This window comes from Oncorhynchus clarkii, chromosome 5 (genome assembly GCF_045791955.1).
Source record: "Oncorhynchus clarkii lewisi isolate Uvic-CL-2024 chromosome 5, UVic_Ocla_1.0, whole genome shotgun sequence".
In the NCBI taxonomy this organism is placed as follows: Eukaryota; Metazoa; Chordata; class Actinopteri; order Salmoniformes; family Salmonidae; genus Oncorhynchus; species Oncorhynchus clarkii.
In genome coordinates this window covers 39,548,768-39,564,905 of record NC_092151.1, presented here as the reverse complement: position 1 = coordinate 39,564,905, position 16,138 = coordinate 39,548,768, and the positions used below count along the sequence as shown (strand labels likewise).

General features: G+C 40.5%; 1 protein-coding gene across 1 annotated transcript; it reads left to right on the top strand.

Annotated features, from left to right (window-relative positions):
• Nucleotides 1–2,226: 2,226 nt before the first annotated feature.
• Nucleotides 2,227–15,736, top strand: LOC139410009 (5-hydroxytryptamine receptor 4-like). Its single transcript, XM_071155429.1, has 5 exons — nt 2,227–2,255; nt 2,544–2,690; nt 4,313–4,513; nt 13,542–13,695; nt 15,143–15,736. Exons 1-5 carry the CDS (start codon nt 2,227–2,229, stop codon nt 15,734–15,736), a joined length of 1,125 nt encoding a protein of 374 aa, XP_071011530.1.
• Nucleotides 15,737–16,138: the final 402 nt, after the last annotated feature.

Below are 16,138 nucleotides of genomic sequence, written 5' to 3'. Positions count from 1 at the left end.
TCGTACTGTATTACAGCTGTAACATCGTACTGTATTACATCTGTAACATCGTACTGTATTATATCTGTAACATCGTACTGTATTACATCTGTAACATCGTACTGTATTACATCTGTAACATCATACTGTATTACAGCTGTTACATCGTACAGTATTACATCTGTAACATCATACTGTATTACAGCTGTTACATCGTACAGTATTACATCTGTAACATCGTACAGTATTACAGCTGTTACATCGTACAGTATTACAGCTGTAACATCATACAGTATTACAGCTGTAACATCGTACAGTATTACAGCTGTAACATCGTACAGTATTACATCTGTAACATCGTACTGTATTACAGCTGTAACATCGTACTGTATTACAGCTGTAACATCGTACTGTATTAAAGCTGTAACATCGTACAGTATTACAGCTGTAACATCGTACAGTATTACATCTGTAACATCGTACTGTATTACAGCTGTAACATCGTACTGTATTACAGCTGTAACATCGTACTGTATTAAAGCTGTAACATCGTACAGTATTACAGCTGTAACATCGTACAGTGTTACATCTGTAACATCGTACTGTATTACATCTGTAACATCGTACAGTATTACACTGCAACATTGTACAGTATTACATATTTAACATCGTACTGTATTACAGCTGTAACATCATACAGTATTACAGCTGTAACATCGTACAGTAATACAGCTTTAACATCGTACAGTATTACAGCTGTAACATCGTACAGTAATACAGCTTTAGCATCGTAACAGTATTACATCTGTAACATCGTACAGTATTACAGCTGTAACATCGTACAGTAATACAGCTGTAGCATCGTACAGTAATACAGCTGTAGCATCGTACAGTATTACAGCTGTAACATCGTACTGTATTACAGCTGTTACATCGTACTGTATTACATCTGTAACATCGTACAGTATTACAGCTGTAACATCGTACAGTATTACAGCTGTAACATCATACAGTATTACAGCTGTAACATCGTACAGTATTACAGCTGTAACATCGTACAGTATTACATCTGTAACATCGTACTGTATTACAGCTGTAACATCGTACTGTATTACAGCTGTAACATCGTACTGTATTACAGCTGTAACATCGTACAGTATTACAGCTGTAACATCATACTGTATTACAGCTGTTACATCGTACAGTATTACAACTGTAACATCGTACTGTATTACAGCTGTAACATCGTACTGTATTACATCTGTAACATCGTACTGTATTATATCTGTAACATCGTACTGTATTACATCTGTAACATCGTACTGTATTACATCTGTAACATCATACTGTATTACAGCTGTTACATCGTACAGTATTACATCTGTAACATCATACTGTATTACAGCTGTTACATCGTACAGTATTACATCTGTAACATCGTACAGTATTACAGCTGTTACATCGTACAGTATTACAGCTGTAACATCATACAGTATTACAGCTGTAACATCGTACAGTATTACAGCTGTAACATCGTACAGTATTACATCTGTAACATCGTACTGTATTACAGCTGTAACATCGTACTGTATTACAGCTGTAACATCGTACTGTATTAAAGCTGTAACATCGTACAGTATTACAGCTGTAACATCGTACAGTATTACATCTGTAACATCGTACTGTATTACAGCTGTAACATCGTACTGTATTACAGCTGTAACATCGTACTGTATTAAAGCTGTAACATCGTACAGTATTACAGCTGTAACATCGTACAGTGTTACATCTGTAACATCGTACTGTATTACATCTGTAACATCGTACAGTATTACACTGTAACATTGTACAGTATTACATATTTAACATCGTACTGTATTACAGCTGTAACATCATACAGTATTACAGCTGTAACATCGTACAGTAATACAGCTTTAACATCGTACAGTATTACAGCTGTAACATCGTACAGTAATACAGCTTTAGCATCGTAACAGTATTACATCTGTAACATCGTACAGTATTACAGCTGTAACATCGTACAGTAATACAGCTGTAGCATCGTACAGTAATACAGCTGTAGCATCGTACAGTATTACAGCTGTAACATCGTACAGTAATACAGCTGTAGATGTGAACAATTCACAGTGTTAGTATTAGAGCTGTGATGAACTGCCTAGTTGTGTTTGTCCACAGCGACTGGTGTGGAGGACTCTCCTTTAGCACCCTCTATGCAGATGAACAGCGATGGCCACAGAATCCCACCCACCTGAACAGTACGAGCACACAGTGGAACACGAGTAATTCATTTAAATTCAAATCACTTTTATTTCCTGAGAGGGAACATAATTCATTGTTGTGATATGATGGTCTATATGAAACATCTAAACTAAATACCATTTAGAGGCGACACAGCCCACACATCAAATGCTCTCTGTTATTGAAAATATATATATTTTTTATGTTATGAAAGGTCTTCATTCATACATGTCTTATGATTATCAGTCATATTCCAATGATGTTATGATGATGACCTTAATAACAGTAATTGTTTGATTGTGTAGTTCAGTCGATGACGTGGTAAACATGGAGCATGTACTGAACTCACTGGAGAGGGTCATTCTCACCATCTTCCTCTCCATCATCATCATCATGACTGTTCTGGGAAACCTGCTGGTAATGGTGGCGCTCTGCAAGGACAGACATCTTCGGTAAGCCCACTTCCTGTTACATGTAGGTCACGTCCTGTCAAATCGAAGGCTTTTTCTCATTTGGGCAAATGTCCATGCTCCACCCTCTTTCCTCTCTCCTCCGTGACCCAGAGTTGCGAACGAAAAAGTGTCCTCCCTTCTTCGATAGCCACCTTTCATTGAGGAAAGTCATGTGTCCTTCACGGAAGAGTTTTGAAATCTGCCACACCACCTTTGAATCAGCTTTTGTTTTGTCGAAGGAGAAAACCATGCACACGTTCTAAAACAATGTTCTACCTATTGTTTTATTTATAAAATGTCTTGCACAACTAACTGAATTTGTTTTCATCACTTCACACATTTATTTCGGGATCCATCCCTGTAAACGTAGGTTTCCTGATGATGTGCGAGCGGAGAAGGAGAGTCTCATTTCATACAAGCACTCCTCGCCGCCTCTCCTCTATTCCCTTTGACCCTTTTCAAAAGGAGGTGAGAGTACGGAGGAGAGAGGACTCAGGAGCAAATCCAAATGAGAAATTGCCTAAGTGCTCAAAGGAGGAAATGTGACCCCTTTAAAGCACAACAAAAAATGTGTGCTGTTGGAAGTACTCAAGGGCTGGAGTTGAGAACCACTGCTTTAGAGTGTGCTTTTTTAGCACAGAGATGGATAGTATAATTGTGTTTACATCCTGTGTCCCAACATCTCTAGAGAACATTATCTTGTTGCTGTGTGTCAACAAGTCTGTCTATTTGCTTCTAGGGGATTCTCATATGGGCCTTTTGTTAAGCGCACTGTTTTCTATAAAATTACATATGATGTCATGTACAAAAAAAATATTGGACAGAATTTAATTGAAGTGCCTCCCGGGTGGCGCAGTGGTTAAGGGCGCTGTACGCAGCGCCAGCTGTGCCATCAGAGTCCTGGGTTCGCGCCCAGGCTCTGTCGTAACCGGCCGCGACCGGGAGGTCCGTGGGGCGATGCACAATTGGCCTAGCGTCGCCCGGGTTAGGGAGGGCTTGGTCGGTAGGGGTGTCCTTGTCTCATCGCGCACCAGCGACTCCTGTGGCGGGCTGGGCGCAGTGTACGCTAGCCAAGGTGGCCAGGTGCACGGTGTTTCCTCCGGCGCATTGGTGCGGCTGGCTTCCGGGTTGGATGTGCGCTGTGTTAAAGAAGCAGCGGCTTGGTTGGTTGTGTATCGGAGGACGCATGACTTTCAACCTTCGTCTCTCCCGAGCCCGTACGGGAGTTGTAGCGATGAGACAAGATAGTAGCTACTACAACAATTGGATACTACGAAATTGGGGAGAAAAAGGGGTAAAATTTTAAATAAAAAAAAATAAAAAAATAAGATTTTAATTGAAGTAGGAGATGTGTGATTGACAGACTGATGAATATGCCACGTTCTGGCTATTGGGTGACAACAAAGCAGCTGTTCTCACATTAGACACGGGCATTGTTTCTGTCATGTTTTATGTTTATGCGGTATGGTTTTAAATAATTATGAGAAAAAAAAGGTTCTGTCTAGTGCAGATCAGTCGATCATTTTAAAAGCTAGATAAAAAATATATAATTATCTTTGCATTCAACTCATGCGCCTTTCTGGAAATGAATGAAAATGCTTTTGTTCCCCTTCTGCCTCAAGGAAAAAGAAGACCAACTACTTCATAGTGTCGTTGGCGTTTGCAGACCTCCTGGTTGCTGTGGTTGTCATGCCATTTGCAGCCATTGAGCTGACCACAGGTCAGTGGAGGTATGGGGAGATCTTCTGTCTGGTCAGGACCTCGTTGGATGTGTTTCTGACCACTGCATCTATCCTACACCTGTGCTGCATAGCACTAGACAGGTGAGCAATGAACATAGTGAAAAACATCCCTTCACTTTGGTAATTATTGCAAAACTATTGCAAACTGTTGCCACGCCCCCCCCCAGCCCAGTCACCTTGATACATCCATTCAGCCTAATAGCCGTACACCTTTGTTAGCATTAGCACATGTCTTGGAGGGCCTTCTCTAGCACCTCTCTGTCCTTCTCTGTCCTTAAGCATATGGCAGCCTGTCATGGCTGATACATGAGCAGATATGTTGTCCTGTCCTGCACCTGCCCCATACAGTCAAAAGTCACTGGAGTAAGTCACCTGCTAGCTCACCCCCTCGCTACAAACAAATCTAATGTATGCTTCTCTACAGGACCAGGGCCGGATTACCGAACAGGTATGCAGGGCCCCGGGCCCCCGACCTCCAGTGGGCCTTTAACAAATTATTATTATTTTTAATTTGGGGGAGTTTGCGGGCCAGTGTGACAGGGTCTAGGTCTACTGGTGACTGACCAATAAGAACACGATTGGCACACAATAATATGATTATTGTGACTAGTCAGAATAATATAATAGTTTGATTTAAACGTTTACATGTTATGTGGAAGAAGAACCATTTCCTAATAATCTTGTTTACATGACACATCTGAAGTCAGTCTACCTGATGAAATGTTGATAAATGCACAAGATCGACAATCAAAATAAAAGTTTTACCACAGCGACCATGTTATTTTGGGGAAACCTATTTGATTCAGAGTTTGGACATACACTCAGTGTATTAGGTACACCACCCCATTCAAAAAATGCTTTGCTCGTGCAGACAGTAAGTCACGTGGCCATGGCTTGCTATATAAAGCAGGCAGACAGACATTGAAGCAATCAGTTGCTGTTCAATTGAACGTTAGAATGGGCAAAACGAGTGACCTAGGTGACTTTGAGCGTGGCATGATCGTCGGTGCCAGACGTGCCCGTCTCAGTACCTCAGTATCTAGGAACGCAGAACTCGTCAGTCCTTCTCACGGATGGGCTATTGCAGCAGACAACCACGACCCCAACAGGATCCACGCTTATCAGTTAAAAACAAGAAGAAGCGGCTCCAGCGGGCACGCGATCACTGAAACTAACACAATTTGTAGAATCCATGCCCCGAAGAATTCAGGCCATAAGACTGCTGAACAAGACTGCTAATTAGCTAGTCAACTGACTACACACAGTCACACAGTCACACAGACACTTTCACACTCCTGTTGTGAAAGTTTTAAAAATCCTGTTGCCGAGTCACTTTACCCCTACTACTGTACATAGTTACCTTAATTATCCCGTACCCCTGCACATCACCTCGGTACTGGTACTCTTGACATATGATGACCCAGTGAGTGGGTTAATTTTCCCGGCAAATCCAGAAGAATAAACGTATCCGGCAAGCTTGTGAATGAGGACTGTTGCAGCTGTAGCAAGTCTACCAGTGCAGCCAGGCACTGAGTGGAATTACTTTTTGACGGACCAATGGGCAAGGCGATGTGGCTGACTGAAAGCTGTGAGTAAAAAGCTAACGTTACTGATCATCCATTCAGGTTACAGTTTTTCTCGATTGCTAAGACACTTTTAATGAAACTGGAGTCCACTTAATCTCCAAGTCATTTCTTATTGCTTTCGCACACAATGCAAATGCTAAGCACATTATTGAAAAACAGTAAACACAACTCTCTACAAAAGGTGCAAGTTGAGTAAATCATGAAAAATGAAAAACAAAATTTAACATTTGGTGACAGCTGATACAAATTATTCCCATGAATGCGAACCTCTTCTAAACGTGTGCAAAACTTATATGCACAATGTTTCAATCAGCAATCAGTCCTTATGTATAAAAGAGGTCAAATCTGAGTTGCTGTTTGCAAGAATGGACCAAGTAAGAGGCCAAGGAAAAGGACAAAGGAGAGGTACTGTAGAGGGACCCATAGAAGAAGATAGTTCAGCTCTCAGTTAAAATGGAAAAGGGTAAATAAAGCCTTTTGTTTCTGGATATTCATGCTCTGAATTACATTTGAGGACAAAATAATACAGTTCATGCTGTGATAATATAATTTACTTGCCTTTTATGGTGCATACTATAATTATAGTATCAACAAATGGCACAGCCATATAAAAGACGGTTAACCAGGTTAGGGTATATTGATAGTTGTAGTTAGTGCAGTGCCTTCAGAAAGTATTCACACCCCTTGGCTTTTCTCACGTTGTGTTAAAGCCTGTATTTAAAATGGATCAATACAAAATTAACTGGCCTACATACAATACCCCATAATGTCAAGGTGGAATAATGTTTTTTTTTGTTATGTAAAACAAATTAAAAGCTGAAATGTCCTGAGTCGATAAGTATTCAACCCCTTTGGCAAGCCTAAATAAGTTCAGGAGAATAATAGAGTTTGACATGATTTTTGAATGACTACCTCATCTCTGTACCACACACATACAATTATCTTTAAAGTCCCTCAGTCGAGCAGTGAATTTCAAACACAGATTCAACCACAAAGACCAGGGATGTTTTCCAATGCCTCGCAAAGAAGGGCACCAATTAGTAGATGGATAAAAATAAAAAAGCACACATTGAATATCCCCTTGAGCATGGTGAAGTTGCATATATTGATTACACTTTGGATGGTGTGTCAATAAAACCCAGTCACTAAAAAGATACAGGCTTCCTTACTAACTCAGGTGCCGGAGAGGAAGGAAACTGACTTTAATGGCTGTGATAGGAGAACAAAGAGGATGGATCAACAGCATTGTAGGTACTCCACAAAACTAACCTAATTGACAGAGTGAAAATAAGGAAGCCTGAACACAATAAAAATATTCCACAACATGCATCCTGTTTTAAACAAGGCACTAAAGTAATACTACAACAAATATGGCAAAGCAATCCACTTCTTGTCCTGAATACAAAGTGTTATCTTTGGGGCAAATCTAATACAACCATTTCTGAGTACCACTCTCTATATTTTCAAGAATAGTGGTGGCTGCATCATTTTATGCTTGTAATCATTAAGGACTGGGGAGTTTTTCAGGAAGAAAAATAAACAGAATGGAGCTAAACACAGGCAAATCCTAGAGGAAAACATAGTTCAGTCTGCTTTCCACCAGACACTTAGAGATACATTCACCTTTCAGCAGGACAATAACCTAAAATACAAGGATAAATCTACACTGGAGTTTTTTACCAATAAGAAAGTGAATGTTCCTGAGTGGCCTAGTTACCGTTTTCACTTAAATATGCTTGAAAATCTATGGCAAGACCTGAAAATGGTTGTCTAGCAATGATCAACAACCAATTTGGCAGAGCTTGAAGAATTTTGAAAAGAGTAATGGGCAAATGTTGCACAATCCAGGTGTGGAAAGCTCTTAGAGTCTTATCCAGAAAGACTCACAGCTATAATCGCTGCCAACGGTGATTCTAAAGCCCAAATCAAAGGAAAAGCATTTAGTTTGTTTACGGCGTGAATGAGCGCGTACACGCTGGAATTAGAATGCACGGTAGTGAATGAGAGAAAACAGACCTGGCGCGAGCTTCAATGCCGTCAACGGTATCATGCGCTTCAAATTAGAAAGCAAGTCAATGTTTCTTTCGTGTACGCGAAGCAATGCTGGTAAAGTGAATTGTTATGTGAATTTGTGAATTGTTATGTCTGGACTTTTAAAAAGTGTCTATTTTGTGTTTATAAATTTAGCTGCCAGTGCCAATAATGCATATTTAAAAACAATAATGTTTTGCCTACCTTTGTTGATTTTGAGCACAGGCATATGGCCTATGCAGGCTACGGCTGGGAAACTCACAGAACTCTGTTCGAGAGAATACTGTTATGTAGAAAGAATGAGACTAGCTAAATTCTTTATCAACTGCTAGGGTGTATTAGCTACAACTCTCCTCATGTTTGTGAGCCGATGTAACAGGAGGCAGGTAAAGGGTTCCCATAGGACATACAGTATAAGGTGAGTCAAAAGGAACACACAACAATAATTCACAAAGCGAACATAACATATTACAACAGTCTATTATGGATTCTCATGACCATTAAGTTGGCATACACTAGGCAGTGCAATGTGAATTGACTCTACTCTCGCACGCAAATTTTGATGCCGTTGACGACGTCTGTCTGTGGTTTCGGCTTAACATGTTTTCATTCAGGGGGTTGAATACTTATTTTCTCAAGATATATTCGTGTTTTATTTTTCATGAATTTAAAAAAATGTTTTAGAATATTTCTTTCACTTTTACAGAGTATTGTGTGTAGATTGTTAACAAAAAAATGACAATTAAATCAATTTTAATCCCACTTTGTAGCACCACAAAATGTGAAAAAAGTCAAGGGATGTGAATACCTTCTGAAGGCCCTGTATTTAATGGGCTATTGTGTGACATATTTGTATGTTTTGATAGAAGTAGTTGATTTTGTGTAATGTATTTAATGTTTTGATGGTCTTAATGGAAAATTCCACCCCCAAATTATCTTTTGGTATTTGTTTCATTAGTCGATTGTTGACATAGTCCCAAAATGTTTTACTTGTCAGCACTCAAGTTTTCAAGATATGTAACTTTCAAAATACAGAAATCATCCCCTGTATAATGCCATTTTGCATCATATGATGCTGCAAGCTATTTTCATGTGCTGTGTGTGAAAGCAGAAATGTAAGGTTTTTGTTGAAGATAGGTTTTATTCAGACACTGATATAGCTTTCTTCTGTAGGCCTACTGTGTGCGGCATTGTTTCCTCTCAGGTATCTAGCAAATGTATCTTAGCTAGCTATCTATCTAGCCAAACGTTAGATTTTACTTAGCTAGGAGTATTCCCTCTCTCTGAGTTAATGTAGCCCTGTCCTGTAGTCAAATTACCAAATCACCCTCTAGTGGCCTCATGGGTGCAATATTATTAATATTTTTCATAATTTCATAATTAATAAACATTGGGTTTTCTTAACTGCCAAAAATCTGGTGTTTCTATGTCAAATGGTTCTGTTAGATTTCAGTCTTATATGATGTAGATCAAGTATAGTATTGGGATGCAAACTTAAAATTAAATACATTTCAATTCTATATCTGACATGTTGCAGGTCTCTTCTTTTTTAAGCCCATACCCATGTGTGTAAGGTGTATACTTTTGTTCAAAGTAGATTTGTACCAAGAATTCTGTGTGTGCCCATTGCAGTAACATTAACATGGTTGGTAGCTACAGTAGTTGTCAAGCTTATAATTCATGCTTTTATAGTGGTTCAGTTACTGTATGGTTTTTAGCCTAATTATTTCCATGAGTTAGCTAGCTAGCTAGCTAGTCTCAGTCTGGATGCAGGCACAGTTACTTTAACGATAGGTGGATATAGCTAGCTAGCTACATATTGAAATTAAAGGAGTGTCTCAATTGTTCAGCCAAATTTAAACTATCCAATTAGACTCTCCACTTAAATGTTGTCTTGTCTTTGTCCCCCAGATACTAAAGGCGGCATGGCCCTGAGAGTACTTATCCCACCACCAGTGTACAGAGTGCAGGCAGCTACATATGGAAATTAAAGTAGCATCTCAAATGTTTATCCACGTTTGTCCATTTTGACTGCCCCCTAAAATCTTGTTACGTCTGTATTCCCCAGATACAGATACTAAAGACGTGTGTGACAAGTTGGAAAGAAGATTGCCTGCCCAAGCATTGATGATTCCCGAAAGTCATACTGTAAGTATACAGTGGGGCAAAAAAGTATTTAGTCAGCCACCAATTGTGCAAGTTCTCCCACTTAAAAAGATGAGAGAGGCCTGTAATTTTCATCATAGGTATACTTCAACTATGACAGACAAAATTAGAGAAAAAAAATCCAGAAAATCACATTGTAGGATTTTTTTATGAATTTATTTGCAAATTATGGTGGAAAATAACTATTTGGTCACCTACAAACAAGAAAGATTTCTGGCTCTCACAGACCTGTAACTTCTTCTTTAAGAAGCTCCTCTGTCCTCCACTCTGTATTAATGGCACCTGTTTGAACTTGTTATCAGTATAAAAGACACCTGTCCACAAACTCAAACAGTCACACTCCAAACTCCACTATGGCCAAGACCAAAGAGCTGTCAAAGGACACCATAAACAAAATTGTAGACCTGCACCAGGCCAGGAAGACTGAATCTGCAATAGGTAAGCAGCTTGGTTTGAAGAAATCAACTGTGGGAGCAATTATTAGGAAATGGAAGACATACAAGACCACTGATAATCTCCCTCGATTTGGGGCTCCACGCAAGATCTCACCCCATGGGGTCAAAATGATCACAAGAACGGTGAGCAAAAATCCCAGAACCACACAGGGTGACCTAGTGAATGACCTGCAGAGAGCTGGGACCAAAGTAACAAAGCCTACCATCAGTAACACACTACAACGCCAGGGACTCAAATCCTGCAGTGCCAGACGTGTCCCCCTGCTTAAGCCAGTACATGTCCAGGCCCGTCTGAAGTTTGCTAGAGAGCATTTGGATGATCCAGAAGAAGATTGGGAGAATGTCAGATGAAACCAAAATATAACTTTTTGGTAAAAACTCACCTCGTCGTGTTTGGAGGACAAAGAATGCTGAGTTGCATCCAAAGAACACCATACCTACTGTGAAGCATGGGGGTGGAAACATCATGTTTTGGCGCTGTTTTCTGCAAGGGGACAAGGACGACTGATCCGTGTAAAGGAAAGAATGAATGGGGCCATGTATCGTGAGATTGAGTGAAAACCTCCTTCCATCAGCAAGGGCATTGAAGATGAAATGTGGCTGGGTCTTTCAGCATGACAATGATCCCAAACACACCGCCCGGGCAACGAAGGAGTGGCTTCGTAAGAAGCATTTCAAGGTCCTGGTGTGGCCTAGCCAGTCTCCAAATCTCAGCCCCATAGAAAGTATTTGGAGGGAGTTGAAAGTCCGTGTTGCCCAGCAACAGCCCCAAAACATCACTGCTCTAGAGGAGATCTGCATGGAGGAATGAGCCAAAATACCAGCAACAGTGTGTGAACCTTGTGAAGACTTACAGAAAACGTTTGACCTCTGTAATTGCCAACAAAGGGTATATAACAAAGTATTGAGATAAACATTTGTTATTGACCAAATACTTATTTTCCACCATAATTTGCAAATAAATTCATTAAAAATCCTACAATGTGATTTTCTGGATTTTTTTTTCTCATTTTGTTTGTCATAGTTGAAGTGTACCTATGATGAAAATTACAAGCCTCTCATCTTTTTAAGTGGGAGAACTTGCACAATTGGTGGCTGACTAAATACTTTTTTGACCCGCTGTACATGTGGAATATTGAATTATATTTAATATGTAACACTGTAAACCATGCACAAAGGAGCTGGACTCAACTCAATGCAGATTAACGTCCTGCACACAGCAATTGTTTTGCACCCCAGTATCTCTACCTGCACATTCATCTTCTGCCGATCTACCATTCCAGTGTTTATTTGCTATTTTGTAATTGCTTCGCCACCATGGCCTATTTATTTCCTTAACTTACCTCATTTGCACTCACTGTATATAGACTTGTTTTTTTCTTTTGTTCTACTGTATTATTGACTGTATGTTTTGTTTATTCCATGTGTAACTCTGTGTTGTTGTATGTGTCGAATTTGCTACGCTTTATCTTGGCCAGGTCGCAGTTGCAAATGAGAACTTGTTCTCAACTAGCCTACCTGGTTAAATAAAGGAGAAATAAAAAAAAATAAAAAAAATAATAGACTGTATAGAGTAGAGCATATTCTGAGAAATAGGAAAGGCCACAATTTGTGTGTGTGTGTGTGCATGCGTGCACGGGCTTGTGCAAAAGTGTCGATCATTTTTCAACATTTATAATATTCTCTAATCCCCAGGTTGTTACAAATATGGCTGAATAACTCTGCCAGGCGACCAAAAGAACAAGCGACCCGAACCCTTCATTGTGACTCTCGGGGACAAATCACCTCTACTCCCTGGCATTCACCATCATGAATGGGCAGGCTCTGGAGCAGAAGACATTATGTTTCCTTGTTGTTGTTGTTTGACATAAAATCATGTTGAAAATGTATACCTGGTAGGAGCTGTGGGGTGGTGACTTTTTTTCAGCCCCATTCCTCAGCTTTAATTGGTAGGGCTGCTGAGATATTCAAATGATGGATTGTGCTTTAAAAAATTGGTTGATTTGTGTGTTCCTTATTTGTTTTTTTATCTTTTGCATGACTTCATTTTGTAGTTGAAATTAAGAGCTGAAAAATAAACATTTGTGTAGTAACGTTGTAACTTTGATTGTTAACAGTATTTGTACTTTAAGAAAATTAGCAGATTCTGTAATAGAGAGAAGGTAGAAAAAGAGAACCCAGCAAGAAACTAAGAAATGAACACTGCTGGGTAAATAAACATACAAATAATGATAACCCAGCCATAAAGTAATAAATAATCCTCGGCTGTGTTAAAAATACATGAATAACAATAACCCAGCAAGAGTAAAAACCAACCCACTGCTGGGTCAAAATAACCTAGTGCCAGGTATCCATCAATCAAATGTATTTATAAAGCCCTTTTTACATCAGCAGATGTCACACAGTGCTGTACAGAAACCCAGCCTAAAACCCCAAACTGCAAGCAATGTAGATGTAGGAGCACGGTAGGTACTATATTGACCCAGTGCAGGGTTACAGAAATGACCCACATTTTTTTTGTGTAACATTTATAAAACTGCAATTGATCATTAGAAGGATATTTCTTTTTTAAAAGTAGTCTTTGAAGTGATGAGTCACTGCTTGTCTTTCTTATCCACCTATATAGGACTAAAGCATTTAATAGAGGGTGTCCGTTTAGTTTATTATTTGGTATTGCAAGTAATGAGATTATCTTAATAAGGAATGAGTCATCATTGGCAATAGTTTGGTGTGTAAATAGCAGGTAGATATTTGTGGCCTGTAGATATAAATGTTATTCAGAAAACCACTATCAATAAATTACAGGTTTTGTCCTCTGTTGAATCTATGATGTTGATGTTATAATGTTGTTATATTATTTTGATACTGTAGGTACTATGCGATCTGCTGCCAGCCGCTGGTGTACAGGACTAAGATGACTCCTGTCAGAGTGGCCCTAATGCTGGGGGGATGCTGGGTCATCGCCTCCTTCATCTCCTTCCTTCCCATCATGCAAAGCTGGCATGCCATCGGCATAGAGGACATTGTAAGTCTGTAAGCAGCTTGTGGCCTGCCTGTCTATCCGATGGTTCTACTACAGACAGAGTCTTGCTCTGTCGTCTAAATCGTTTGATCCAAATCAATTTACATGCTAGATGTTTTGAGCTACCATGAATTGCTTTGTTGATCCTTGAAAATGTGGACAGATATTGTTAAGTGAAGGACACATGGTTAAAACATCAAGAATTACATTTTTATATTTGAATAACATTTCAATCTCGTAGAATGGTGTTGTAGTAGTCATAAAACAATTGCACTATTCACAGCCCTTTTCAGCAACAAGCACAACAGATCAAACTGGAGACCTACAGTATGTTTGAATAGTTAAAAAAATGTTTTGCCATAGTGCCGATTTTGAGCTGCTGAGATCATGAACTGTTCATGCATCAAGCTCTTTGGGGAGAGCAAACACACAAGCCCTCTTTTAGTTCTAAAAATAGTACAATGACTCATTGTTTCACCTTTGACATCTGAAAAAACGTATCTCTGTCAAATGATGACATTGATTATTGTTTACAAAATTCAAATTATCCATAATGTACAAAACATTACTTCCTAATATTGAGTTGCACACCACTGTCCCCTCAAAACAGCCTCAATTTGTCGGGGCATGGACTATAAGGTGTTAAAAGCGTCCCACATAGAAGCTGACCCATGTTGACGCCAATGCTTCACACAGTTATGTCAAGTTGTCTGGATGTCCTTTGGGTTGTGGACCATTCTTGATACACACAGAAACTGTTGAGTGTGAAAATACCCAGCATTGTTGCAGTTCTTGTCACTCAAACCGGTGTGCCTGGCAACTACTACCATACCCTGTTCAAAGGCACTTAAATATTTTGTCTTGCCCATTCACCCTCTGAATGGCACTCATAAACAATCCATGTCTCAGTTGTCGCAAGGTTTAAATACCCTTCTTCAACCCGTCTCCTCCCCTTCATCTACACTGATTGAAGTGGATTTAACAGGTGACATCAATAAGGGATCATAGCTTTCACTTGGATTCACCTGGTCAGTCAGTCTATGTCATGGAAAGAGCAGGTATTCCTAATGTTTTGTTCTCTCAGTGTAAGTGCCGTCCAAGTGCACTCAGCCATCCTAGGCTAAAGCTACCACTATCATTTACATAGACATAAACACCCAAGAAAATTCCAAGCGCAATGAGATCTAAACACTGGAGTCAGTGCTGAGCACAATTCACAGCTACCAGTTTATGAACACAAATAATACTATATGTCAATGTCTACCCGTTCATAGTTTGTTTTAAGAGAGTCAGTAAATGGACATTAGGCAATCGTTACACTCTCGGGTTGAAGGGGATACAAGCGTGTCACTATTCCATATGTGGATACAACAGAACGCACATGCCTCTTCCTGTATGTGGATCTGCTCGTTCATTGCTTGTTCTCTCTCTGCATGCTGTCTGTCTCCAGATTGAGGAGAGGAAGTTCAGCAGCAGCAGCAGCAGCAGCAGCAACAAGACCAACTGTGTATTCGTGGTGAACCGTCCGCATGCTCTCATCTGCTCCGCTGTGGCCTTCTACGTTCCCCTGGGCCTCATGGTGCTGGCCTACCAGCGCATCTACATCACCGCCATGGGCCACGCGCGGCAGATCGGCACGCTGCAGCGGGCAGGCTCCGCCCACTACTCGGCGCCCCCCCATCACTACCTCAGCTCCGAGCAGCAGGGCTCCAGTCGCATGCGCATAGAGACTAAAGCTGCCAAGACCCTGGCTGTCATCATGGGCTGCTTCTGTCTCTGCTGGGCCCCATTCTTCATTACCAACGTGGTGGACCCCTTCATCCACTACAGTGTGCCCTGGCAGATGTGGACCGCCTGGCTGTGGCTTGGCTATATTAACTCTGGCCTTAACCCCTTTCTCTACGCCTTCCTGAACAGGGCCTTCAGACGGGCCTTCCTCATGGTACTGTGTTGTGGTGGTGAGAGATACGTACGCCAGGGGAGCTACGGCCCCACCAGACGCTACTCTGGATCTGTCAATGGGACCTCCGTCGCACTCAGGTAAGGAACTGATACTGGACCACCCACACGTGTCCTACCTTTTATCATTTAGCCTTGAATTAAGATCATTCTCTCTCAGGTACAGACACATAATGTTCTCTCAGGTAGGTGGGTTAAGCTGAGTCTCTGTTGCCCTATCTTACTTCTAATACTTTTTGATTCATCTGAGATGAGATATTGCCCAAGATGTTTGTGTCACATCCTGATCTGTTTCACCTGTCTTTGTGCTTGTCCCGTCGAGTCCTACCAGCGTTTTCCTGTGTTTCCTGTGCTCTCGTTTTTGTTACTGCAATGCCTTATGAAGGCAGGCAAAATAAGTCAAGGCAGGCAAAGGGTCGTAATCCAAATCAGAGTCATGCAGGTACAGCACGACGTGCAGGATAAGGGTCAGGACAGGCAGAGGTCA

Coding starts and splice junctions, on each gene's coding strand:
- LOC139410009 (XM_071155429.1), top strand. CDS start 2,227: ATGGCCACAGAATCCCACCCACCTGAACA. Junction 2,256..2,543: donor GAATCCCACCCACCTGAACA/GTACGAGCACAC, acceptor TTGATTGTGTAG/TTCAGTCGATGACGTGGTAA. Junction 2,691..4,312: donor TGCAAGGACAGACATCTTCG/GTAAGCCCACTT, acceptor TTCTGCCTCAAG/GAAAAAGAAGACCAACTACT.